At 52.8% G+C, this 27,998-nt stretch overlaps 1 protein-coding gene across 1 annotated transcript; it reads right to left on the reverse strand.

Moving 5' to 3' along the window:
- Positions 1–292: 292 nt before the first annotated feature.
- ATP6V1B2 (ATPase H+ transporting V1 subunit B2) lies at positions 293–27,872 on the reverse strand. Its single transcript, XM_002716870.5, has 14 exons — positions 27,685–27,872; positions 20,274–20,329; positions 13,956–14,054; positions 12,845–12,938; positions 12,660–12,737; positions 12,023–12,162; positions 11,645–11,746; positions 11,227–11,324; positions 10,317–10,440; positions 7,074–7,224; positions 5,280–5,362; positions 4,541–4,645; positions 3,723–3,852; positions 293–1,522 (listed from the first exon to the last, which is right to left on the reverse strand). The coding sequence occupies exons 1-14, from the start codon at positions 27,818–27,820 to the stop codon at positions 1,383–1,385; spliced, it is 1,536 nt and encodes a 511-aa protein (XP_002716916.1). The 5' UTR covers positions 27,821–27,872; the 3' UTR covers positions 293–1,382.
- Positions 27,873–27,998: the final 126 nt, after the last annotated feature.

A 27,998-nucleotide genomic window follows, 5' to 3' on the forward strand; every position in this document is an offset into this window, starting at 1 on the left:
AGGCTCCTATCTAGGCTCGTAGGGGAAGCAAGCCTGGGCTTTCCTCCCGAGAGGCACCGCACGCTCTGCTTAGCAGCCTCTTTCCCACTGGGTAGCTGGGGTCCTGAGGTTCTGCCGACGTCTGTAACAGAGGACACCCCGGGACTGCAAGGGACCCAAGACATGGGCCACGCTCCCGTAACGCAGGGCACCGGCTCTCATGAGACGCCTTCTGAGGTCTACCAACTTAAACAAAGGCATGGTTACACGGACATGCTGCCTTCTGCCCAGAAGAGACAGTTGCTTTAGAGAATTCCATTTAATTTAACATTTATTCTCATTTGATATCCAGAGGTCACATTTTCTACATGAAAACAGAATCATGCCGGCCCCCCCAGCCCTGCTCGGAGGACAGTGGAGGAGTTCACACAGCTTCAGAGATGGAATGCACAGAGTCGGGGGGCGGGGTGGGGGGATCTGACTGCACCCAAGGAACAAGGAACACGGACACCAAACGCAGACGAGGCACAAGTGCAGAGATGGCAGCTCAGGGCGCACGCCGGAGGGAGTGGGGACAACGCTACCAGCTGAGCCCCAAGACTCACCTGAAGAGGTGCAGGGAGGCCAGAGAAGCAGGGCCAGGCGGGGACTTTCCAAAGCCTGCTCTCTAACAGAGTTTAAAATATCCAGAAACCTGAGAGCGCTCGCTCCCCCACCCCCCGGCCTCTAGTACCCAGTGAACATTCTAGAAACGCCAACCGCGGCTGGAGGGCCCCAGGCAGACTGGCTTCAGGCTCTCGTCTTCTCTGACTGCACCCCAGTCTCTCCCAGCCGGTGAGACGAGGTGCGGCACTGTCGCCCGAGAGGCGCCAGCTGTGCAGAGGCGGACGTCCCGCCCAGGAACCCCAACTCCCACACACCAGGGAGGCACGGGCAGCTCCCTCTGCTGAGCGAGCAAGCGAGAGTTACCACCACGCGCCCCCGGCAGTGCACACGCACAGACACCAGCAAGCCAAGACAAAGTGCTCGGGAAAGAGACCCCTGGCTCTTCCCGATCTGCTCTTGGCCCGAGTTAGAGACCCGAGCACGGGAACTTCAGGTAGCCATGACCTTGCGGGGGCTGGCCGGTGAGGCCCGGGGGACACCAACTCTGTACACACACAGCAGGGAGAGGGGACTCCATCCCCACCGCGGCAGAGGCCTGTCTCTCAGTGCGGATATTTTAAAGTCTGTTAGCAGTTGAAAACATTGCAACACTGGCACGAAATGTTACCTATGCTTTGTTTTTAATCACAGGGTAACACGAAACCTCCCACGGCGAGGTGGGGACGGAGGAGTGCAAGAGGAATGCAGAAACAGAACCAGTATTTCACAGAGGCCCACGCGGCGGCGGCGGGCGGCGGCTAGTGCTTGGCCGAGTCTCGAGGGTAGAACTCGCTCAGCGTGCTCTGGGGGATCCTCTTCAGCATTTCTTTGGGGAAGATTCGGAGCAGCTGCCAGCCGATGTCCAGCGTCTCGTAGACGGTGCGGTTTTCGTAGGGACCTGAAAAGGATCGAGGCTGGGTTACCCAAGGGCAGCCTGGGCACACGACACAAGAAAGGGAGCAGGCGACAGCCAGAGCCCCTCTCCAGGGAAGGGCTGCGTTTCTATTTTGTTTTTTTTTTTTTAAGGGTGCGGCGGGTCGGAATTCTAAAACCCCAGCCATCATGGATAAGTGGGGGATTTTAATAACAGGAATCAGACAAGTGCAAATCCCAGGGGCACAGCCTGATGCACGGTTCCCCGGTGAGCACCCCTGCCGTGACCACGAGGCCAAGACAGAGCAGCAGCGCTGGTGGGAGGGGGAGCTGAGCAGGCTCCCCGCGCAGCCACGCCGGCATCATGTACAGAAACCGCAGAGACGCGCTCGGGTCGGGGCTCTGCAGACACCTTGCATCTCACAGACCAGAAGAAGGCCTGTGGCGACCCTGCACCGGGCAGGACTGCGGCTCAATTTGGTAGAAGTTAAGTGAAGGCTCATGGTTTTCTGGACAGACTCCTACGGCACACACGACAGGGACGGCTCTACTGTAGACGCAGCTTCTACGCCCACTGGGAAATGACATTCGCGTGGCTCGTCTTACCGTGGTACTTGCTTTCCTGCATGGGCCCGGGAGTGAACCTGCAGCAGCCCTAGGGTATCCTTGCACAGGGTTTTCGGCAGAGGGACACCAACCAAACCAGTAACACACCTACCTTGTAAAGGTGCGGGGGTAGGGGCTGAGCCAGGGAGAGTGGTGAGAGCTGGCACTGACGGCCAAGGACGAGGGAAAAGAGACGGGCCAGAGCCTTCAGACCAGCACCGTCACCGTCACCGGGAACTCCCAGAAATGCACAGCCTGGGGCCCACGCAGGTCCACCAAGCAGAACCCACATTTTAGCACAATCTGCAGTTGGTTCAAAGGCACAATCAGGTTTGGGAAGTAATGGCTTAAGGGAATAAAAGCAGAATTGCATAAGGCACTTTCCAAAAAGGACTTATTTACTTGAAGTGTGTGTGTGGGGGGATCTTTCATCTGTTGCAGGTTCAGTCCCCAGATGGCCACAATGGCCAGGGCCAGGCCAGGCTGCAGCCAGCAGCCTGGAGCTCCACCTGGGTCTCCCATGTGGGTGACAGGGGTCCAAGCACTTGGGCCATCTTCCACTGCTTTCCCAGGCCATTAGCAGGGAGCTGCAACTTGAATTAGTGCTCTGACAACGGACACAGGTGTTGCAGGCAGGAGCTTATGAACCCACTGCGCCACAACACTGGTCCCCAGAGCGAGGTATTTTAAAGAAAAATGCAAATAAGCAAAAACTTCATGACTAGAGAGAGTTGATGGCTAAGCACCACGCCCAGGTGCTGAGCCTCCATTCACTAGGACAACGACCGGGCCCAGGCAGACAGAACCTGGAAGGGCACGGCTGGGCGGGAACCGAGCTGGGTAAGCCTCAGGGGGTGGCGGCATTAACAAAAGGGGTCTCCCTAAGAGAGATGCGGATGCGTGAGGAGAGCATGAGAGAGAGAGAAACAGCAAGGAAGGATTATTTGTGGCAACTTGGAGAACACATTTACTGACCCGTCAGTGCTAGGGCAGGGATAAAGAACAGGTCACACCAAGTTCTTTGCAACGTTAATAATGATGGAGCAGGACCACTGCTGTGGCGTTGTGGGCAAAGCCATGGCCTGCAGCGTGGGCATCCCACGTGGGCACTGGTACGAATCCCGGCTGCTCCTCTTCTGACCAGCTCCCTGCTGATGTGCCTGGGAAAGTAGTGGAAGACGGCCCAAGCCTTTGGGTCCTTGCACCCATGTGGGAGTCCCAGATGCAGTGCCTGGGCTCCTGGCTTTGGCTTATCCCATACCAGATGTTGCAGCCATCTGGGGAGTGCACCAGCGGATGGAAGATCTGTCTGTCTCTCCCTCTCTGACACTCTACCTTTCAATAAATAAATGTATGTGTGTGTGTGTTTTAATAAGAATGTGATGAACAAAACAAGGCAGCAGCTACGTGCACGGATCATCAAGTCGAGACTGTCCCAAGGTGCTCGACAGGCAGTGGGTAGGGGCTGGCCGGCTCGGGCAGACGCGGCAGGCAGCTGAAAGCCCTCGCAGCAGAGGAAAACGCTGCAGAGCAAGGCCAGTTCTGTCAGAGGGGCAAGAGGTCTTGGCAAATCCTTAGGGGCGTTCACGACGTCTGCAGGAAAACGGGGGTCACCTCACCCTGAGCAATGAAGTTCTTCTCAAACTTCTGCAGGAACTCCAGGTACAGAAGGTCATCCGAGGTGAGGGCTTCCTCTCCGACCACGGCCTTCATGGCCTGGACATCCTTGCCGATGGCGTAGCATGCGTACTACAGGGGAGAGAGGCGGGTGCGTGGACGTGAGGACCCCACCCTACACACACACACACACACACGGGTCCGCACTGTCACTCAGACATGCGACTCACACCACTGAACACTCGGTAAAACACCCACTTCCTCATCGGCTTACGATGAGTAGAGCGCTTGGATATCAGCCTGCGTGGCTAAGCCAAGGACAAACTCGTCTCAAAGATCTCCCGGGAAGTATCTGTGACCACAGCAGGCTCACCATTCCTACTTTCAGGTCAAACGATCTGCCCTCACTTGACGCCCGGTGAAGACCCTCACCTGACTGGCCGTCAGGCGTGTCATGGAGTGCACACAACCGTGCCCTGTACTTTTCTGCCGATCGCTTCATATGTTGAGCAAGAAGCGGGTCACAGCGTCCTTTCGGGACTGTGCTACAGTTATTACTGAAGTTACTGAGCATTAATAAACAATGACTACTGTGTTTTCAACGCCAAAACCACACAGTATTAGACACAGGCCTCAAACATGTAGTTTTTATCTCATTCGCGTCTATCCTGATGCGAGAAAAAGGTTGCCGTGGCCCTGAAGAAAGATGACACAGTCCACATCCATTCCACACTGAGTCTACTCGGATGGGAGAGGAAAACCACTATGGGAGAAAGAGAGCAAGGGCGGAATGCAGTGGCGCCCCGCAGAGCGCACGTACCAGCTGGTTGGAGACGTCAGCATGATCCTTTCTGGTCATTCCTTCGCCAATGGCTGACTTCATCAACCGTGACAGCGAGGGCAGCACGTTGATAGGCGGGTAGATCTTGGGTAGAACAGGATGGAGTTAGTGCTCCACTGAAGGACACAATTCAAGCCTCGCTGGTAGTGAAAAGCACCTGAAACTCGTTATCAGCCGTCAGTCTCAACACTGGCAGCGTTTGCTCCTTCTGGTAAGTTCAGTGTCCTCCCAGGAAGGAGAGGCAGTGAAACACTGATGGCAGTGAAACTCTGAGTACCGAATCTGAGTGTGACACCCACAACACAGTGCATGGCTGCTTTGAGAAACTACCAGTTCTCAACATCTGCCTGGTGCTCAAGTCCAGGCAGTCTCCTGCCCTGACTCAAACAATCACTCCAGCTAAGAGCCGACTTCAGAAGCCAGCACGTGGAACAGGACTGCCCCAAATGTGTCCCTACTAACGACAAGATGGGCAGGTAGGGCCACGACAGGAGCGTCCCCCACACAGCAGAGACACAGGCTCTATTTGAAAACGCAAGAAGGAAGTGGGCCTTCCGCAGTCAGGCATTCTGCCTGCGTCAAAGCCTGGTGTACAGAAATGACGACCTACGGCCGTGTCTAACACCAGTCAGGCCGAGGCTGCCCAAGGCAGTAACTCACAAGGGTCATTCCCATCACGCCACAGGGCGGTGCCACGGCGCGGCCCCGGGGCCAGTACCTGTCTGTTGTGCAGCTGCCTGTCCACATAGATCTGCCCCTCCGTGATGTAGCCAGTCAGGTCAGGGATGGGGTGGGTGATATCTGCCGGAGGAAGACACGCACTTGTAGTTATGAGGTCTGACGCGCCCCATCGCCTATGCCCACCTGTCTCGCCGACAGCACCCCCGATGAGGGGACCGTCCGGAGCACTTGCCTGGGATGCAGGAGAGCCTGTGCGTCTGTGCTGCCCTGGGGGGGGCTGCCTGACGAAGCTGGGGACTGAATCCCAGCCTTGGTTCTCCTCTCACTCCCTGGAACTGTCCTCTCAACATGCAGGCAGACTTCTACTCCCGACACGAGCTCCCTTACAGAGTGGGCCAAGCTGGCGCCCCCCAAGAGAACACTCTCGGCTTGTCAGCCACTCCGGGTGGGCCTGCAGCACGCAGCACGCATGGACGGGGATGGGGGCGCCACACCGCGCGGGCAGCACGACACTTCCGCAGTGTCGGTCTAACCGCACGGGATCATCATTCTGTAGCTACTTCCTTGTCGAGGCAGCCTGGTGCAGAGCATGAATTATGACTCCAGGCTGCCCGTGTTTCTAAATCCACCACTTTTGAACCCGAGCACATGTCTCTCCCCTGCCCCCCATGCCTCAAGTTACCAGGAGGCCCAAGTGAGTGAACACTTACGAAGCACTCAGAACTGCTCCAGGCCAGGGCACTACTGCCGGTTCTGGAAAGATCTTCTAATAGTGTTTTTTATTTTTATGTATTTATTTTTATTTTACAGCTAGAGTTATAGACAGTGAGAGAGACACAGACTGGAGCCGTGGCTCAATGGGCCTACGGCGCTGGCACTCTGGGTTCTAGTCCCGGTCGGGGCGCCGGTTCTGTCCCGGTTGCCCCTCTTCCAGGTCAGCTCTCTGCTGTGGCCAGGGAGTGCAGTGGAGGATGGCCCAAGTGCTTGGGCCCTGCACCCACGTGGGAGACCAGGAGAGCACTTGGCTCCTGGCTTTGGACCAGCGTGGGGCGCCGGCCGCAGCGGCCATTGGGGGCTGAACCAACGGCAAAAGGAAGACCTTTCTCTCTGTCTCTCTCTCTCACTGTCCACTCTGCCTGTCAGAAAAAAAAAAAAAAAGAGAGAGAGACAGACAGAGAGCAAGGTCTTCCTTCCATTGGTTCACCCCCCAAATGGCCGCCACGGCCGGCGTGCTGTGCCGATCCGAAGCCAGGAGCCAGGTGCTTCCTCCTGGTCTCCCATGCGGGTGCAGGGCCCAAGCACTTGGGCCATCCTCCACTGCCTTCCCAGGCCACAGCAGAGAGCTGGACTGGAAGAGGAGTAACCGAGACTAGAACGGCACACATATGATGGGATGCCAGCACTGCAGGCGGAGGATTAACCAACCAAGTGAGCCACGGTGCCAGCCCCCTAATAGTGCTTTTTAAAAACTGAGGTGAGAACCAGAAGTCATCAACATGAGAGGAACTGGGACCAGTCTCCCCCGGGAACTGCACCCAGCACCTTCGGACACTGTAGAGGAAGCCCTGCTTAAACACGCTGTCCCTAGGGTCGGTGGCACTCCTCGTGCAGGGACCACAGTGTCCTGCCAACAGCAGGCACTCAATAATACCTAAGGAATGAAAACTGCGCCTGCAATTTACAAACAACTGCACACCCAAGGCAGGGAACTGGGGATGATTTGCGAATGAAGAACGGTATTCAGGCAAAACCACCACCTCCTGGAGGACAAGCTCAAGGGCAGGCGCGTTCTCCGTGACCCCAGGTCCTGAGAGCAACGCGGCGCACTCACCGTCGTTAGGCATGGTGAGGATGGGGATCTGGGTGATGGAGCCGTTCCTGCCCTCCACTCGGCCTGCGCGCTCGTAGATGGTGGCGAGATCTGTGTACATGTAACCCGGGAAGCCACGCCGCCCAGGAACCTCCTCCCTGGCTGCAGACACCTGAGGGGGAGTCGAGGACAGGAGCGTCACATGTCACGGACACGCAAAGCTCCGTCAGGACGCCCGGGGACAAAGTCGGGGACCCCATCCTGTTCGCGTCCAGTGCTGTCTGTGGGTGAAAACCTGCCTGCAACTGTGTGAATCACAGGGAGTTCACTTTGAAACCGAGAGAAGATGCGTGGCTCTCTGATCTGTCTCGTGCGGTGGGCCGAGCTCCAGCTGGGTGAGCTCCTCCTGACAAGGTGACGAGAGAAGGAAGTGGCCACCCTGTTGCCCTTCACACGCATGTCTTAACTGAGCCTCACAACCACCCTACGAGCAAGGCCATGCTGGGGTCCTCCAAGGCCAGCAGTCCGTGCCACTCCACGGCAAGAACTGCGGGCCTTCCCTTGGAGACTCGCACCTGGTAAAACACAGGCACACACAGCAGACCACGGCCACCTAGAACCCTACGGCGCCGTCGAGAACAGTGCCACGGGCCACTTTGGCACCGCCACGAGACTGGGCTGCACGGTCTGCAGAGCACCTGTGACCGAGGGACGGCGAGACAGCAGCACTTACGCATCTAGAAACTGTCACAGTGATGTGGCAGAATAATTTTACATCTGCCGAATCTCAGCATCGCAATGGAAGGTCTGGGTCTTTAAGTTCTCTATCTTTAAAGAACTTCTCACTGCACTTTATAAAGCTAACGGTCTGTTATGGATGGGTGAAAATCTAACCCTTTACCAGAATCAATCAATCTCTCTCTCTCTCTCTCTCTCTCTCTCTCTCTCTCACACACACACACACACACACATACACACACACACACACACACACACAGATTTTCATCCACGGTTTCTGGCTTAAAACCCTCTCCCGAAGACAGGTCACGCTATATATTATACTACAATTCCTCTTCCCCAAAGCAGGCCCCACAAACTCTAGTCCTTCCCACCTCTTGGTCTCGTCCAATAGCAGCTCCCAAGATGCTACTCATGCCAGGGGGTCCCGCCCCACAACCCCCAGGAAGGAAAGCTGCAGGGGGACCAGGAGCGGCTGACACACAGGCCACCTGGGTCTCCCTCCCTGGCCCCTCCTCTCTGTCGCATCACGCTTCTACACATTCCATGCTTCGACTGTTCTTATGCAGTGCAGACTCCGTGGAGACCCCAAAGGAGGAGAGTGGGTGGCTGGGCACCAGGCACACCCAGAGCGGGCACGGAAGCTTTGCGGCTCTTTCCCCACACCTCGCCCTGCGCACAGCTCCTCACCTGTATCCTCTGTAACAGCCTCCACCATAAACCAGCAAAGCTAAGTATTTCCCTGAGATCTGAATGGAGCCGAGGTGGTGGCTAGGGGATGCTAATTCACATCTGCTCATCCAGAATGGGGCTGTGGGCCCAGGAGCGGCCTGGAGACCGCAGAGCCCGCATCAGCCTTGGCGTCCCTCTGTGCTGGGACGCTGCCCTCCGGTCAGGTCCAGGTTTAGCCTGCTGTCTCCCCAAACTCTTAACCATGACTTACAGCCCGCGAGACACCTGCCGCACCTTTGTAAGCTCTATGGCTGAGGGCCAGTGCAGAAAAGATTCACAAGGATTCACAGCCCAATCCTGTCCAAAGGATGAACAAGCCCACTGCTGCCTCTCTCTCCCTGCAAAGAGGACATCCGAGCACAGGAGTGTGGCGTGTTCGCTTCATGAGTGACCCAGGTGGGCACCTGTACCGGGCACTTCCTCCGAGACTTCAGGCGATCAGTGACCAAGACACCAACGTGTCTGTCTAAAACCGACTCAATGCACACAGCAACGCTGTGCGAAGTATAAAACCAGGAACCAACTGGAGCTTGCCGATGCAGCCACTGCGGCCACTGCTTCCGGGCTCACACTCTCCCTCGTCGCTTCCTGAGCAAGCTCCAACTTGATGACTGTGGCTGCCAAGGGTCCGTCTTGGGGACTGGACTACAGGGCACCACAGGTGTGCTGGGCGTGTGTGGGAAAACCCCACACATCTGGTGTCGGAACTGCTCTGGCTGGGCACAGAGCAGGACACACTCAGTGTGGGTTTCCAGCCCGGGGCACTGTGGCCTAGAGATGTGCTGATGGGCCCCAGGCAACAGTAAGAAGCTGGGTCTCTATGGAGCAGTCTCCAGAAGTCTCTCTTTCCTTCTTACGGCCTTAAAACTTACTCAACGTTTCTGTAATTTGCATTAAAATAAACTTATGGGTAACTGCTAGAATCTTAACAGGGTCCCTAAATTAGCACTGAGTTTTACAAAGAAAACCGTGAAAAAAGTGCTTCAAGAATATGGCTGCTATGTACTTAAATATCAACATCACTGAAGATGGAATCCCGAAGAGGGTTACAAATTCAGTCATCAGCTAGACAGACGCCTGGGAGAGCAACTGAACAAACACCCTGGCATCATTCACTCCCTTCACAGTCAGTTCTTGTTTCTTTAAAGATTATTTGAAAGGCAGAATGAGACACACACACATACACACACGGAGAGGGAGAGGGAGAGGGAGAGGGAGAGGGAGAGGGAGAGGGAGAGGGAGAGGGAGAGGGAGAGGGAGAGGGAGAGCGAAAAGAAAAAAAAGAGAGAGAGAGAGAATCTTGCATCCACTGGTTCACTCCCCAAATGGCCAAAACAGCCAGGGCTGGGCCAGGACAAAGCCAGGAGCCAGGAGCTCCATCTGGGTCTCCCACATGGGTGACAGGAGCTGGAGCACCTGGGCCACCTTCCGATGCTTTCCCAGGCACCTTAGCAGGAAGCTGCACTGGAAGTGGAGCAGACAGCCCCCTGATATGGGATGCTGGCATTCCACGCAGTAGCTTAACCTGCTGTACCACAATACCAGACCCCACACAAGTGAGACGAGGTGACAGTGTAATAAACAGGGTGGTCATTTAAACCCAGCCCTCTCATCATTTCTGTCAAGCTGACAGAAAAGAAGTTGTACTTTCCTTTCTGACTAATTAAGGCATTCTACTAATGCAGGAGCAAAGAGCTGAAATAGATGATTAAATCCCCCGACTCTCCCCAAGGAATAACTGGCCATGCAAATGCACCCGCCCTGCTTAGCTGGGAAAGCGCGCACAGACGTTACCTCCCGGAGCGCTTCCGCGTAGGAGCTCATGTCTGTCAGGATGACCAGCACGTGCTTCTCACACTGGTAGGCCAGGAACTCCGCCGTGGTCAGAGCCAGGCGAGGCGTGATGATTCGCTCGATGCTGAAAGGGAACACCAAGGCCCGGGTACTCAAACCTCACGGCAAGCAACAAAATGACGCTGGCGTCTGTGACAGGTGTGACATACATGGGGGCGATGTGCCCGGGCACAGCTGTGTGCTTACGGAGAGAGTTACCTAGCGCTGCCAAGTTAACTGACTCCAGCTGGCTCTCCACAGCCCTAAGTTCTGCATCCACAGATCCAACCAACCATGCACTGAAACACAGTCAGGAAAAAAACTACTGCCTCTGCGCTGTTTCTTGTCCCCGCTTCCCGAACAAGACAACGTAACTGGGTACACAGCGCTCACGTGGTGTCACCCAGAGCTACTGACAGCCGACCGACGAGAAAGTGCCTCAGCTCTGCACACACACCCCACCCTCGGGGGCCCTGGCCCCCATCGCCATGGACGAGGGACGGCTGTGTCCTACACATTTCTCAGAGCTGTACTTTCTCCAAGCCAACACGGCCTGGGAGCGAGCGCACAACAAAGGGGAGAAAACACAAGCCAGGTTTCTCAGGTAAGAGGGAACAGGTCATTTTATTGAGCATCGATTGTATGCAAGGTCATTTATATGTGTGATCTCATTTAACCTGCGAGCTGAGGGTTCTATCTGTTACATTTTACGAGCCTAAGAGCCTGAGCAACTTGCTCAAAGCCAGGTCCCCACTGAGAAGCTGGAATTTAAACACACTGACTCACCCCCAGCCTGTATGCCTTTCCTATTCTCAGGCTCCATCCTGACCCCGAGCGTGGGCGAACAAAAGCAGCAGCTCTGTTTACTTACGTTGGGTCATTAGCCAAGTTCAAAAACAGGCAGACATTGTCCATTGAGCCATTTTCTTCAAAGTCAGATTTGAAGAACCGGGCAGTCTCCATGTTTACCTAAACAGCAACGACTTCATCAGTGCTGGGAGAAGGAAAATTCTCAACATTTACGTCTGATGGAGGCCAGCCTGTGGTCTGGGCTTCCTTCTTCAGCGCTCAGCACGTTCTCCCAGAAGCACAAAGCGATCGCTCTCAAGTTTCACTCGAGGGCTAAGCTGTAATCCTGAGCCCAAGTGCAGGCTGCAACTCCTCCACCCAGAGATAAACTCAACTGTGTGTGTGTAATTCACCACACTGCTCTACAGCACAATGTCTATGTCATACTAGAGCTGAAAAACAACAACAACAACAACAAAACAAAACTTATACATACTTACACCCATAGCAGCAAAGACAATTGCAAAGTTTTCCTCACTGTAGTCCACGACATCTTTGGATTTCTTTACCAAACCAGCCTGGCGGCAGATCTGGGCTGCAATCTGACGGGGCACATGAAACGAAGCACGCTGAAGTCCCACGTCCCACTTGCACAACAACCCCACTGTCTGCGACGTCTTCTGAGGTTTTATGGAAACCTCCCGGCACCATCATTACGTGCTCTGAGACGCGAGCAGACAGCGGTGAACAAAGAGGCGGTGTAACTGGATCACACAGTCATGCACGGTATCTGAACACCCTCATGGGTTCTCAGTCCCACGCTGCACACGGGGCGTGTGCCCTGCCAGACGTGAGGCCCCGCAGAGCCCCGTGCTCACCTCATTGTGTGGCAGGCCGGCGGCGGAGAAGATGGGGATCTTCTGGCCCCTAGCGATGCTGTTCATGCCGTCGATGGCGGAAATGCCCGTCTGAATCATCTCCTCTGGGTAGATTCGACACTGAGGATTGATGGGCTGACCTGAAGGGGAAGTTTAATGTGCATACACGTTACTCATGAATGGAAGCAGATCAAATCAAATCAAATTTAAACTGAAAGAAAAGCAGCAGGAGCCCAGAACGGTATAAAACGTCTCTTTCTACTCTTAAAGATACTGGTTATTTTTGAAAACTGAAACTGGAAGTATTTTTTTCTCTTTAGTCTTCCCTAGACTCACAAAACATGTCGTAGCAGAAGTGCAGCTACTCAGTACAACAGAAGTATACAAACAAGAAAGCGGCTCCAACCCCAGGGCCGCGCTTCACCACACTCCAGTATCTTACGATGTTACATAAAATTTGAAGATAATTTACAGGAAACATTACTGCATTGAGTAATTAAATAATTTCATGTGTTACCTACGGCGAGCATCGGGTACCTACTTAAAATGATACCACAAACGTCATTCTCTAGCCAGCAAAGGTACTAGACAGACCGCGGCCGCCCCCCCAAACACAGAAAGCCACTCACTGCCCTACCCATGATGTCCAGGAAGTCCTCAGCCAGGACCACAGGGCCTCTGTCGATGGGCTTGCCCGAGCCGTTGAACACGCGACCTGTGAGACAGCACAAGACGGCACGGGCGCTTGGACTTCCAGCGCTCATCCCTTCTCCCGACTTCGTGGACGTCCGCGTCTGAAAACGAACAGCTCCCTGCTCTTACCAAGCATATCCTCGGACACGGGCGTTCGCAGGATATCCCCAGTGAACTCACAGGACGTCTTCTTGGCATCGATCCCTGAGGTCCCTTCGAAGACCTAGGAAGAGAGGGGAGTGGGCAGGAGGGTAAAGGAAAGTCAGGTTTTATTTGTCTATTAAGCAGCCTCTGTAAAGAACACTATATAGGGGCAGAGCTGTGGTGCAGTGGGTTAAAGCCCCAGCCTGCAGCACCCGCATCCCATATGGGTGCCAGTTCGAGTCCTGGCTGCTCCACTTCCAATCCTGCTCCCTGCTAATGTGCCTGGGAAAGCAGCAGAAGATGGCCCAAGTGCTTGGGCCCCTGCACCCACATGGAAGATCCAGAAGAAGCTCCTGGCTCCTGGCCCCGGATGGGCTCAGCCCTGGACCTTGTGGCCATTTGGGAAGTGAACCAGCAGATGGAAGACCTCTTTCTCTCTCTCACTGTCTCTACCTCTCTCGGTAACTCTTTCAAATTAAAAAAAATCATAAAAAAAAAAGAATGATGTAAAAAAAAAATAAAGTACCATGTACAAACGTGTACTACTTTTAATATAATGAACAAACGTTCGTGGCAATGAACCAAACTGCTAACCTTGAGACCAAGCATCACGCCTGCAGGCTAAGTGCTTCAGGCAAGCTAAGGATGTCTTTTCCATTTTTATTCTAGGGCCATAGAAGGAAAAGGGGGGGCGGGGAGGAGCGGTCAGGCCTCGTAAGACATTCTGCCCACCCCTGCTCTAGACTATCTTAGGGGCACGTGTTACAGGATTCCCCATCTCCAGTTAACATTAGAACCAGGAACTGTGAGACCATTTAAGGACAAGCTTCAGCATGGTTCTGGTTCCCTCGTATAATCCGTGAATTCTGCTTTTCATCTACGGCGCTGTTCCATACTATCCAGTGTTGTTATTTTTTTTAAAGTCATTTTCCCAGTGCAGTGACTGGAATGGATCTAGGTCGGCAATGCTGGGTGAGAAATCCTTGCCAGGATTCCGCCACCGGCGGCCGGCAGTCGCTGTCTGAGCAGCACTCCCCCCAGCCGTGCTTGTGAGAAGGCAACAGCCCAGCTGGGCCGGCTTCAGAGCGGCGCTTACCTGGACCACTGCTTTGGAGCCGCTCACTTCTAGGACTTGCCCGCTTCTCTTCGTGCCATCTGGCAGCGTCAGGTGGACAATCTCGGCATACTTGGGAAACTACACAGGAAAAAAGGAGACAACCAATAACCAACACCGTGAAAGCCCTGCAGATCACCAGACGGCGCTGCAACTCCCACAGCGAGCGTGTCCATGCAGCTCTCATGCTCTGCACACACAGGCACACACTCAGGGCTCATACTGTCCTCTCAGCTCACCGACAGACACAGTCCTCCCCGAGCACCACAGAGGACCGGCCCCAGCACCCCCCGCACACGCACAGGATGCAGCATCTGTGTGCAACCTACACAATCCTCCCCTGTGCTCCTAACCATCTCTAGATAATTCCACGTAAACGGCTGTCACACTGCACTGTCTGGGGACGAGACAAGTCTGCCCAACTTGGAAGAGACCCATTTTCTGTGGAAATACTTCTGATCCCCAGTGGGTGGAGTGTGCAGTTCTGAAGGCTGACTACCAGCAAACAGCAGGAGGTCTCAAACCCACAACAATGGGAAAGTCAAAACTGACTGACTGCCCTCTGTGTGTTTTAAAGGCTTGTGACTATAAAGAAAAGAATTTGCAGGTAGCCCTGTTCCCACACGTTTGCTGTCTGAGCTGCGTGTCTGTGCGCTGAGGGGAGGGGCAGGTGAAGGACCACACGCCACAAAATAATGATTACCATAACAAAATCATGCTCAGGTCATCCCTTTAGTCTACCTTCCCTAACCAGATACGTAGTCTTCTCACCTGGTTTTACTACTCTAAAACACATGTCTCCGGAAGTCTAGGGCTTCATTTACATACACAGCAGCCTGGCAAACTTATCACTCTGCAACTTCTTTTTCTTCTATTTTACTGTGGGTGCTTAGCATAACAAACTGTCATGTAAATAGGAGGGGATTTCAAAAACCTCATGGAAAATGGAATTCGAAAGGTAAGTATTTTGGTATGAAAATTCTGAAATACGTGCTTTTGGGGGGTAATACGCATTTTCTATGAACTCTGTGGAGACCCCTAGGATTTTGGAGACGTTCAAATGTGAGTAAATAGGCCCCCTGGGATTAACATTAGAGCAGACACAGTCCCGAACTTACGCTATCAGAAATGGTGCAGTGAGCACCCTCACTAGGCTGTGCCCAGGCTGTGTCCTGTCCTGCCAAATTACTCTGCAAAGAACTTCGTTAACTTACAGCCCCACCAGCAGTACCTAAAGGTTCCCTTCCCTCCACCTACACCCTCTTCGGCTGCGGCTGAGCTTCGGACAGAACCAGGAAGCAGCAGTGTGACCCAGGTCTCCTGTGTGGTGCTAAGAACTCAAGACCGGAACTCTCAGCTGGACTTGGGCACTCCACGATGGGACACAGGTGTCCAAACAATGAGGCTGCTGCCCACCCACCCTGCAATTTTAATTTTTGCCATTTGGATAAAGTAAAAAAAGCCACCTTTTTAATTTGCATTTTTATTAAGATTTATTTTATTTATTTGAAAGAGAGTTACAGAGAGATAGAGACAGAAAGAGAGAGGTCCTCCATCTGCTGCTTCACTCCCTAAATGGCCACAATGGCCGGAGCTGCACCGATCCGAAGCCAGGAGCCAGGAGCTTCCTCTGGGTCCTGGGTCTCCCACGAAAAAGCCCCCTTTTTAATTCGCAGTTTCTTGACTTCTGTTAATACTGCTTGTTATGCCCATGCACGTGGATACGGACGATTCAGATCCCGTTTTCTATAAACTGCTTATTGACACCCTTTCCTCACTTCTCAAGTGAATCTTTTGTAGTCATTTATAGGAGTTTTAGTGATTCTTTTTGCAAATATCTGCTCTCGGTCTGCATCTCGTGTTTTAATTTTATGGTTCTTAAAAGTTTTAAGACATTTATGTAATGAAATGAATGACAGTCCTTTTTATGCCTTTTGCGTCTTGTTGAAGAAACATCCCACTTGCCATCATAAAATGGTCCTCTGCTGACTTTCTAAAACACTGTGGTTCATTTTTCATCTTTCAGCCCTTAATCCACTGAGATTGACTTCTGGCATCTAACTTTATTTTTTCCCTTCTCGTTTTCATTCTTTTTCACACACAGGACACCCCTAGGGATGGGGGCGCCGGCTGCCGGGGGAACACGCAGGTGAGTGAAGACACGGCACTTGAGCCCATCCTCTGACCTCCAGCGAGAGGGGAGGAAAGGCTGACTCGGCACCACAGGTGTCCACACAGCCCTGACCAGAGGAGCTGGGGAGCGGCTGAGCGGGTAAAAGAACACGGCCGCGTGCCGAGAGCAGGCTCCGGGGGCAGCAGCTCCTGTGCTCAGGCCTTCAGGACCTCACTCCGTGCACGTCCTCACTGGCTGTTCACCGGTACCCTCCCACAGGCTCCCAAAGTCACCACCGCCTTCCCTGGGGAGCAAGTCACAGTGGCACGGACATCTGAGGAGATGGAGCCCCTAGCCCACGGGGTCTACAGTCAGCGTCACCACTGAATTCAACCCTAGGTCCCCCTGCAGGGTCCCGCAAACCCTGAAGCATAGCATTAGGAGCAGCAGTGGAGAGGACCCAGGGTGTCCCCTCCACTGACGAGGGCGTCTCCTTCATGCACGCTGTGTGCTGCAGGCTCTGGCGGATACCTGTGCAGGCTTTCAAAGTTTCCTCTTCCCTTTTTCTTTTTCTTTTTTTTTTTTAAAGATTTATTTACTTATTTGGGAGGTAGAATTACACAAGGAGAGAGAGGGAGACAAAGAGAGGTCTTCCATCTGCTGGATCACTCCCCGGACAGCTGCAACAGCTAGGGCCGGCCAGGCTGAAGCCAGAAGCCAGGAGCTTCTTCCAGGTCTCCCATGTGGGTAGCAGGGGCCCGAATACTTGGGCCATCTTCTGCTGCTTTTCCCACACCATCACTAGGCAGCTAGCCTGGCGCCCATATGGGATGCCAGCGTTGCAGCTGGTGGCTTTACCCGGCACGCCACAATGCTGGACCCTCTAGTCTTTGCTTTCTGAAGAGGCTTTCTTTTTATACTGAAACAAGTAATTTAACCAGACACTTTTTCTTCTTCCTATATTCACTGAGAAGAGCCCAAGTCTTTTCTAGCTTAATCCACAAAGCTGCTGAGTTAACACTGATATGTTTTGTTGTAACAAATCATCTTTGTATTACTGGGGAAAACTACTTGGTGATAATTTTGTGATGTTTTTACTTGGGCGTGTTTGCTAACGTCTAACATGTGGATGATTTTATTATGGATTTTGGAGTCTGTGCTTGTGAGAACAGCTTTTTTTTTTTTTTTAAAGATTATTTATTCGAGAGGCAAATTAGAGAGAGACAGAGGAAGAGAGAGAGAGAGAGAGAGAGAGAGAGAGAAAGGAGAGAAAGGGCTTCCAACCACTCCCCAGATGGTCACAACAGTCAAAGCTGGGCTGATCCAAACCAGGGAGGCAGAGAAGCTTCTTCCGGGTCTCCCACACAGGTGCAGGGGCCCAAGCACTCGGGCCACCTTTCACTGCTTGCCCAGGCCCTGGCAGAGAACTGGATGAAGAAGAGCAGCCAGGACTCAAACTGGTGCTCATATGGGATGCCGGCCGCTGCAGGTGGAGGCTTAGCCCACCATGCACAGCGCCGGCCCTTAGTTCTGTTTTCGTTGCTAATGTTGTCCTTGGTCAGCTTCACAGGAAGGCTCTTGGACTCCACAAAAGTGAGCAGGCAGCAATATCTGCACCTTCTGTTCTGACACAGTTTGTACATGGTTATCTGTTTCTTGGTCCTGTGTTGTGCTTTCAGTTAAAAACCAAAACCAGGGGCCGGAGCTGTGGCAGCCTACAGTGCCAGCATCCCAGATGGGCGCTGGTTCAAGTCCCGGCTGCTCCACTTCCGATCCAGCTCTCTGCTATGGCCTGGGAAAGCAGCAGAAGATGACCCAAGTCCTTGGGTCCCTGCACCTGCATGGGAGTCCCGGAAGAAGCTCCTGGCTCCTGGCTTCGGATTGGCACAGCTCCAGCTGTCCCGGCCAACTGGGGAGTGAACCAGTGGATGGAAGATCTCTCTCTCTCTCTGTAACTCTGGCTTTCAAGTAAATAAATAAATCTTAAAAAAAAAAAAAAAAAAAAAAAAAAAAAAAAAAAAAAAAACCAAACCAGAAAAACTACCTCTGAATTTCAAGATATAAACTCACTTTTTTTTTTTCACTAGCTACTTACAATGTATTTACCAGTCTTTCCTTATCTAGAGCTTTTTCCAAGGTATCATTCATTGAAACTGTTAACAGCTCTCTCTTACATTGTTCCTTGAGAAGGTGTTTTGTTTTTTGGTTTCTTTCCTTTAAAGATTTATTTGAAAGACAGAGTGACACACACAGAGACCTTCCATCTATCTGCTGGCTCCCACCCCTTATGCCCACAGGAACCAGGAACTCCATCTGTACCTCCCACACGAGTGGCAGGAACCCAAGGATTTGGGCCATCTGCTGCACACAGGATAAACACTCACAAGAAACAGGACGAGAAGCCGAGGGGCCAGGACTCAAACCGGCACTCCGATACAAGACGGCAGCTTAACCAGCAGTGCCACAGAACCGGCCCTCCCCCCAAGTCTCCCAAGTGCCCTGGTGGCTCCCTCCCCCTCCACAGCACTCAGCAGGGACACGCACTCACACTGCAGCGCTGCTGCCTTGCCGGGGGTCCTCCTCGCTGTTCACTGAGCTCAACGCAACTAAACTGGACTTATTTTGGGGGCTGTTTTTCAATACACTAATGTAGGAAACTATTTTTCAAATACAAGCCCAAAATTTTCTCTAACAGAATATGGGGAGGAAAAAAAGACTAAAGGGTAAAGAAAAGGGTACTAAAAGGTACTAAAAGGGTACTAAAGGGTAAAGCTTGCTGCCATTTTCCTCCAAAAACAAAAGTGCAGGCTCCTGGCGCAGCACTGTGGCGCGGTGGGCTAAGCCTCCGCCTGTAGCACTGGAACCACATGGGCGCCGGTTAGAGTCCCGGCTGCTCCCCTTCCAATCCAGCTCTCTGCTACTGCACCGGGGAAAGGAGTAGAAGATGGCCCAAGCGCATGCGCCCCTGCACCCATGGGAGACCCGGAAGTTCCTGGTCCCTAGCTTTGGGTCAGTGCAGCTCCAGCCATTGCAGCCATTTGGGGAGTGAACCAGCGGTTGGAAGACCTTTCTCTCTGCCTCTGTCTCTCTTTAACTCTCTCAAATAAATAAATAAAATCTTAAAAAAAAAAGTGTAAGCTTTCTTCCTTGACAAATACTATGGGCACCTAAGTCTTGTACAACCCAAGTACCATACGGTGAGACTGCATCAACCTGCAGAGTAGTGGGAGACAGTGGCCAGGAGTCAATGTGTCAGCTCAGTCTGGAGATTAATCTGTACAGGGACTTCGCCACACACAAAACATTATCTTGGTGACACAGCTGAGGGACAACGCACTTTGCCCTTTCTCTATGAAACAGTTCTCATTTTGGTTTGTTTCCACGGGGGTCACATGGTAAATACTCACACTTCCCTACCTCTCAACAGACTAGCAGTTGTGTGCTTCTCCCCGATGAAGAACGACTCTTCTAAAAGGCATACTGTACAGATTAGCTTCTCTGAAAATAATCCAATCACAGAACTGAGGCAGGAAGCTTAGCCCTCACCTATATTCTAGGCTACCGTTTTCAAGATGATAGTAATAGGGTTTATAATACAGATGTCCAAAAAAAAAAAAAAAAAAAGCGACATGGCACTACAGAGCCTCCCAACAACTAAGTGCGGGAAAACGACTCTCTGCTTTAAGGTTTTAGCTACTGCTGAGATGGTCTGCTCTGTACACTCATTACCTCAGTAACAATGCAGGCCCTCAGAGACACACAGGATATTCAAGAGCTTAAAGCTTAGTGGAGACGATAAGCCCAGTACTAAGAAGTAACCATTAAGCGTGGCATTCTCTGACATGTGCCTAAGACGCCATTTATCTGTACTGTATCTCACAGGCTAGAAAACCCACTCATGGGTACCACCGTGGGTTTTAATAGTAATAAATCCTGTAAAGGAGCATTGGGTTTTCTTCCTTTCTAAATGTGCAGGAACTCAAGGCCACACACAGAATCCCCAGCAGATCGCGTCCTGGTATCCAGCCGTCTGACTTTGGGTCTAAAACTCCTGTCTCCCATATGGCATTGACATTCAGACCAAAGACTGGCTGAGAAGCCAGGACAAGGATTTAAAGTGCACTGAACAGGACCGAGGGCCACCTTTTTAACGTGAACACTCAGTCCACGGCAGACAGCAGCGTTACCTTGACATGATCCAAGATCACCAGCGGGCCATTGACTCCCGACACAGTCTTGTAGGCTAGAAGGAAACACAGAAGGGTCGGCTTTAGTCACACAGCACAACGGCCTAAATGACCCCTCCAGGACTGTGAGGGCGGCTAGATGGACACTAGCACACGGGAATGTGGGTGTGGCTGAACGAGGGAAGAAGCAGGCCGGCATTTACCCACCCAAAGTGTTGTCCTCGGGCGATAACCTTGCAGCGATAACCTTGCGAGGTGATCTCCCTGTCCAGGGGGCAGCCCAGGGGATCTTCCCCACCCTGCACCTGCACCTGCACCTGCACCGAGGAAGTTCTAGGAGGAATTTCGGGAATTCTGCGCCCGGCAGAGGAGAAAAGGCAGCCCACAGGCTTATCCACAAGAACTCCAGTCTGAATGCAGACTGGGCTCTCTGGTTCTCTCTGAGGCCCGTCAGGCTTGCTGCTGCTATGGGTCTGAATTCTTTTTTGCACTAAGGACTGCCAATCAGCCGTCTCCAGTGACAGTATTTCCAGAGCCCTCCTCTGCTTTACTTTATCGCACTCATTATAACATGGGACACGCAAAAACCTACAGTAATTTTCAGTGAAACTGGTAAAAGTACACTTGTGCTTGAACAAGTTGTAATCCATCTTCATCCACACACACTGAACTCTTGCTATGCGCAGGCCAGTGCTCTAAGCACATGACACAGAGGGACAGGCTCCCTGCCTGTGCGGGGAGGAGGAGTCAGTGTCAGGAGACAGGAGTGCAACCAAGGCACGCAGAGCAAGTCAGGGCCACGAGACCACGCTCACTGAGGCACCCAGCTGAGCACAGGAGGAAGGGAAGCCGTCCTTAAGAACCTACAGCACAAGTGACACAACTCACGGGAGAAAGTTAAGGAAACGCAGCCCTCTAAGGTAAGGGGTATCATGAAAACGTGTCACTACAGAGCTTTGTGATGGAGGGAATGGGCCAAGGAGAGGCCAGGGACCGGATAAGGTCAAGTGTCCTTTAAAACACTTGAGAGTCAAAGGTCAGAGGAACATTCTCCACCGCCCCGGGAAGAAGTCTGCTCTTTAAGGTACAGTCCCAACTCCTCCACTTAGCAAGAAGGTGGCCATCTCTCAACTGTACCGCACCTACTCGTGACGAGCACGCTGGGGTCCTGTATCAGACAGAACACGCGGGAGAGGGAAACTCCAACAGCTTCAGAAGTCAGGACATTTCACCCAGCAGTTTCAAGGCAGCGGAAACACACGCGAAATTAACTTACGTGAAGCTGCCCGTCAGCTGGGCATTTTTCACCTGCCTGATAGTATATGAGGAGCCCATCACACATGTGGACCCCCAGGAACGAGGAGGCTATCTGATAACCAATCGCTAACTCTACGGGGTCAGGATTTAAACCACAATTCCATCAGCCCAAGGCCCATAGGCAGAGAGTCCAGGGACAGAGCAGGCAGGCACACCATCGGGAGCCCCAGGAGGTCACTTAAACCCAGACATCTGCCTGACTGCCTCCGTCATGGTCTCAGCAGAGGGCGCCTCACTGAGTTTTTCTTTTCCAAAAACCTTATGCAGAAGACAAGTTGCAAGTTTAAAAAACAAGCCAGGGCCGGTGCCACGGCTCACTAGGCTAATCCTCCGCCTGCGGCGCTGGTACCTCGGGTTCTAGTCCCGGTTGGGGTGCCAGATTCTGTCCTGGTTGCTCCTTTTCCAGGCCAGCTCTCTGCTGTGACCCGGGAGGGCAGTGGAGGATGGCCCAAGTACTTGGGCCCTGCACCCCATGGGAGACCAGGATAAGTACCTGGCTCCTGGCCATTTTGGGGGTGAACCAATGGAAGGAAGACCTTTCTCTCTCTCTCTCTCACTGTCTAACTCTGCCTGTCAATAAATAAATAAATAAAAATAAAAAACAAGCTAGCTGAATGGCTGGTGACGTAGAAGGAACCAATCCTTCCCAAAGCAAAACCACATAAGACCCCAGCTGTGGCATGTCCTGCCACCTCTATGAAAACTCACTCTCACTCTCCACTGTTTTAAAATCATCTAATATCTTTTAAAAAATCACCTCCCCCTTCTAAACAATTTCTTCACTGTTCTCAAAGCCTTCCACATTCCCTTTTTTACCCAATGAGTTTTTAAAATTACTACATGGAAGTAGGAAGTGTTTTCTTTAACACCCGGGTTTTAAAAATACAGAAACACAGATCTTTTCAAAACCTTTCTTTAAACATTTGAGGGCTGGGGAGGGGTATAGTTTCCAGACTTATAAGAGACTGTTTCAAATAGAATGTGACACCAATTAAAATCCCCCAGGTCCTGAAAATCCTCCTTACTTTTCCAGCGAGACTACCTCCTTTGAACTTCCAATCCAGACAACCATGCTTCAGAATCTCATGTTCCAAACTCCAGGTCATTCCAATCTACGAAGTTTTGCCAGTCACGAGTCCAAAGAATGACCAAGAAAAAGAAACACCAGTCATGGTTTTTCCTGGAAACACTGAGTCCAGCTGACTGCCACAGAAGACAAGATTCCACTTCATCAAAGGGGTGCCTGCATTTGGCTACAATGTTCACAGCCTTTCAAAAGCCAGTAGATAACCCTGGAAGTTATCTCATGTACAGCAACAACGCATTTGATGAGGGCTTGTCAGGATTTCTCATTCATCTCCACACCAGACCTGAGTTAACTACGGTCACCCCAACTTTTGGAAGAGAAGCAGTCTGCACAGAGAAATTAAGCAACCTGCCCGACGCCCGACAATCTGAACCTGTACTCTGGCTCTGGAGTCACTCCCTCCCTAACTTTACCGCAGCCCCTGTTCCTACCCTAACTGGTCATTTTGTGTATGTGGGTGGGAGGATACACTCTGGTACTTCCCTGTGCCCACATTTTGCCTTTTCTGCAGAGTAACCTTTCCAGTGGAATCCCAGCAAAGAACTTAATGGAGAAGACTCTGCAGTGTCCCCTCACTGGAAGTCATGAGAAAATGAGACCACTTCCTTCAGACATCACAGGCCAAACACGCTTGGTTTAAATTCAACTGACGGGGCGGGCGTTGTGGTGGAGCGGGTCGGGGTGGCTCAGGCATCCCATATGAGCGCTGACTCAAGTCTCAGCTGTTTCACTTCCTATCCAGCACCCTGCCTAATGTGCCCGGGAAAGCCCAGGATGGCCCAAATGCTGGGACCCCTGCCACCCCCGTGAGAGACCCCAATGGAATTCCAGGCTTCTGGCTTTGGTGCGGCCTGGCCCTGGCCATTGCCACCATCTGGGGAATGGATCAGCAGATGGAAGATCTCTGTCTAATTCTGACTTCCAAAGGAATAATAAATAAATCTTTAAAAAAGTAAATTAAACTGACATATAAAAATGAAGCAAATAAATGTTATAATATAAACTAATCAAAAACATTACCAAACTTTGTACCCAGAGACTGCTTCAAACTTATTTTTTTTTTAAAGATTTATTTATTTACTTGAGAGAGTTACAGACAGAGAGGCGTTCCATCCACTAGTTCACTCCCCAAAGGGCCACAAAGGCCAGAACTGAGCTGATCCAAGCCAGGAGCCAGGAGCTTCCTCCGGGTCTCCCACGTGGGTGCAGAGGCCCAAAGACTTGGGCCATCCTCTACTGCTTTCCCAGGCCATAGCAGGAAGCTGGATCAGAAGAGGAGCAGCCGGGACTCAAACCAGTGCCCATATGGGATGCTGGCACCACAGACAGAGGCTTAACCTCCGATACCACAGCGCCAGTCCCTGCTTCACACTTTGTACAGACCTCTGAAGATGGTAAAGTGATTTCATCTGCAGGAAATGTTGCAAGGAAAACAAAACTGACGCACTTCAGCAAAATATAATATGGCCCTGAGAAGTCTGTTACCACACATAGGAGCCAAGCTTGTAACTGTCTTTGCTTTCTGTAATTCTAAGGTTGGCACTCTATGACCTGGTAACATTTCTCACCCTATAATTTTAAAATATGCGGATCACACCATTCTAGCATTAGGACAAGAAGGTACTAGAAAACAGTTTATGGGGCCAGGGTTGTGGCACAGTGGGGAAAGCTGATACCTGAGATGCTGGCATCCTACATGGGCACCGATTCTAGTCCTGGTTGCTCCACCTCCCTGCTAATGGCCTGGGAAAGCAGCAGAAGATGGTGCAAGTGTATGGGCCCTTCTACCCAAGTAAGAGGTCCAGATGAAGCTCCCGGATCTTGGCTTTAGCTTGGCAAGCCCTGGCATTGCGGCCACTTGTGGAGCAAACCAGCAGAGGGAAAGCTTCTCTATCTTTAACCCTGACTTCAAATGAATAAAGAAATCTTAAAAAAAAAAAAAAAAAAGTCTACAAACCATAGCTCTTTTCCATAGCAATAAACTACTTGCAAAGAAGAGTGGACCGAGGAAATGAAATTAAGCACTATCTTTCATCTTTCAACAGGAGGATTTACGCAGCTTTCCTTACTACCACCAGTAACAGTCCAAAGTAGAGACACCAGTTTGGAGTCTGGCTGTCAAAGAATAACTTCTTAGCAGTTCCTCTTCAAGGTCAAAACCACGCACCAACCACATACATGCTTTCGTGCATCAAAATCACAGCTACTCTCCTCCTGCGGCATCCAAATGAACGTGGACTTGAGTCCACAGAGGCTTCCCAGGGAGGATCAGAACTGGCAGCCCAGCTGCCCCACACTCATACTACACAGCTAGCGTGCTTTACAACCACAAAGTCTCCTCCTTCCACTCCGAACTACCAAGCAGACAACTACTCACCGACAACATTTAAGAGAAAGTTCGAAGGGGCACTTACTTTGTCCTCCTCTAGGCTAAGAGACTGCTCAACCCTACGAATGCTCTCAGTGGTTGGGACACACTGGAAGGGAGATTTCAACAGCCATTGCACAATAAGAGTCAGAGTCCCTCACCTACGCCTTAAACAGCAAAATAAAAATCCAGAGCAGTCGCTGCCTGTTGTGCAAGAACAGGGACTCCCACCTCGAGGGTGGCTCTCGAACAAAGCTGAGAAGAGCCCTTGGGCCTGCTGCTGCGGCCAGCTCTGCTTTGTGATGCTGAGCAACGCGCGGGGTCTCGGGGTCTTGAGAGACCACCAGACCCAGAATTTGCTCATGGCTTAAAGTCAAGTCTAACTATCCTGTTTTCCATTTCTTGTTATCAGCTTTACAATCTTTAAGCTTTTTTTAAAAAAAGATTTATTTATTTGAAAGGCAGAATTACAGAGTGGGGGAGAGGGAGGGAGGGAGGGAGGGGGAGAGAGAGAGAGAGAGAGAGAGAGGGAGGGAGGGAGGGAGGGAGGGAGGGAGGTGTCTTCCATCCTATGGCTCACACCACAGTGGCCAGAGCTGGGCTCATCTGAGCTTCTTCTGGGTCTCCCACATGGGTGCAGGGGCCCAAGGACTTAGGCCACCTTCTACTGCTTTCCCAGGCCACAGCAGTAGCTGGACCGGAAGAGGAGCAGCTGGGACTTGAACCGGCGCCCATATGGGATGCTGGCACTGCAGGTGGTGGCTTTACCCGCTGCGCCACAGCGCTGGCCCTTTGAAGCTGTTTTTTAAACCAGTGCAGTGGAACTGTTAACTCCATTCATTCATCAAACGACTTCCATGACATAACTCAATTACACAGCACCTTAGATGGTGTCATCAGGCTTGTTACAAAAATGAAGAGATTAGCATTCACTCAGAACCGCTTAGAACCGTTGATGAGAATAAAGTTAAGTGGCAAATCAGGAAAAATATGACATCGAAATGCACTTAGTTGTTAGCCTAGGAGTGTAATATGCTTTCTAAAGTGGTATTTATTATCGGAAAGGCAGACAGATACAGAGATCTCCCACCTGCTGGGTCACTCTCCACATGCCCACAACAGCCAGGCCTGGGCCAGGCCTAGGCTAAGAGCCCAGAACCCAATCCCACTGGGGTGGCAGGGACTCAAGACCTTGAGCTATCACTGCCGCCCAGGGTGCACATTAGCAGGACGCTGGAATGCAAAGCTGAGCCGGGCACTCTGCTCCAGGATGTGGGTGTCCTGCGCAGCAGCCTAAAGGCCAGGCCCAATGGCTGCGCCCATTTACGCTTTTTTCCCCCTAAAGAATCAGCATGGCACAGAAGGGAAACTCAACCAGGTATTCCAACCCCCTCCTCTGGTTCCATGGGTGTTGAGGCTCTATCCACCCTACTACCAGAACAAGGTGCAGAAAGGTCATACAATTACAAGAGCCTTCTATGCGCCGGGTACAGCGCGACCAGAAGCAGCTCCACTCCCCGGCCTTTTACAGTAACCTGTGCTCCAACAACTCAGGGCAGGAGGAACCCGGGCTGGAGAGGGTCTCCAGGCAGCACGGAGCACACACCCCTCTCTAGGGCACCCGAATCCGGGAGTACCGGTTACACAGCGTCATTGTGTCGGCTGAGTGATACATTACAGGGAAACCACCAGACTCTAACCTTTCTCCGGACGCGCCCCTGTGCTCTGCCTCAAGAAAAGTAAAGCTTCCAGATTGAATTCCCAACAGACCCCCTGTCGGTCTCAGATCCGAAATGCACGGCCAGGCTTTCCCTAACCATCCTGAACCGGGGATTTTCGTTCAGATGACCCCGCGCCGGCACGGGCTAACTGCACATCCCAGCAAGCCAGCGTGGATGTGTTTTCCTTCTTCCTCGCGCTGCAGTGCGATCACATGACCCACTGACAGCTCAGGAAGGGATTAGTCAGGCTGGGGAGGCCCAGACGAAAAGCCCCGCATCCGAAATGCTTTCTCACCGCCCGCAAGCAGGCACCCTGTTGCAAACGCAGTCTCCGCACCTGGGGCAACACCAGGTACGACGGTGCCGAGTTTCCCAAAAAAAAAAAAAAAAAAAAAAACCAAACAACCAGTCCGTCTGCGCGGCTCAGACCCCCTTTCCAAGGAGGCCGGGCAGAGGTCTGCCGCGGCCCAGCTGCCCGCGGGCTCAGCAGAGGGGGCCCCTTGGTCGCGGGGCCCCTTCCGCAAGCCCACGCCGCATTCGGGCGACGAACGGAGAGGCGACGGCGGCAAAGGGCCGACTTCTATCTGTCCAGCTCCTGCTCTGCCAATCACCGGGAGCCCGCAAATGGGTCAGCGCCCCGGCCGCCGGCATCGTGGACCCGTCGCCCGAACTCGCGGGACGCAGCGGCCCTGAGGGGCAGGTGCACCGGCCGGTCCCCGCGGGGGGCTCCCGCCCGCGGCCCAGCCCAGTCATGCAAAGCTTAGGGACGCCAGAACCTCCCAGAGATGGAGACTCCCGGGTCAGGGCTGCGGGCACGCGGGGGGGAGGATCAAGCCCGCCGATACCCGCAAGCCCGCAGGCAGCCCGGGGCTGGGTGGGAGCAGAGGCGGCGTGTGCGTCTCGCTCCCCGGTACTCACTGAGGCGGGGCTGAGAGAGGTAGTTCCGGGAGACCGCCAGCGCCTGCTCCCGCGCCCCCGCCGCCGGCCCGCCGGGGGCCACGGGAAGCTCGGGCGCGGCCCCGTTCACGATCCCCCGCATCGCCCGCAGCGCCATCTTGTCTCTTCCGTCCCGACTGGCCCCGCAAGCGGGGCTGCGCAGGCGCAGATATACGGGGGCGGTGCGTGCGCCCAGGCCCCGCCTCCTGCGCGGCGGAGCCACGCCCCCTCCGGGCTCGTGACGCGTGCTGCGCGTGGGCTGGGCCGGCGCGCGCGGCGCGGGGAGCTGACCAGCG

The sequence above is a fragment of the Oryctolagus cuniculus genome, chromosome 8, assembly GCF_964237555.1.
Source record: "Oryctolagus cuniculus chromosome 8, mOryCun1.1, whole genome shotgun sequence".
Classification (NCBI taxonomy): Eukaryota; Metazoa; Chordata; class Mammalia; order Lagomorpha; family Leporidae; genus Oryctolagus; species Oryctolagus cuniculus.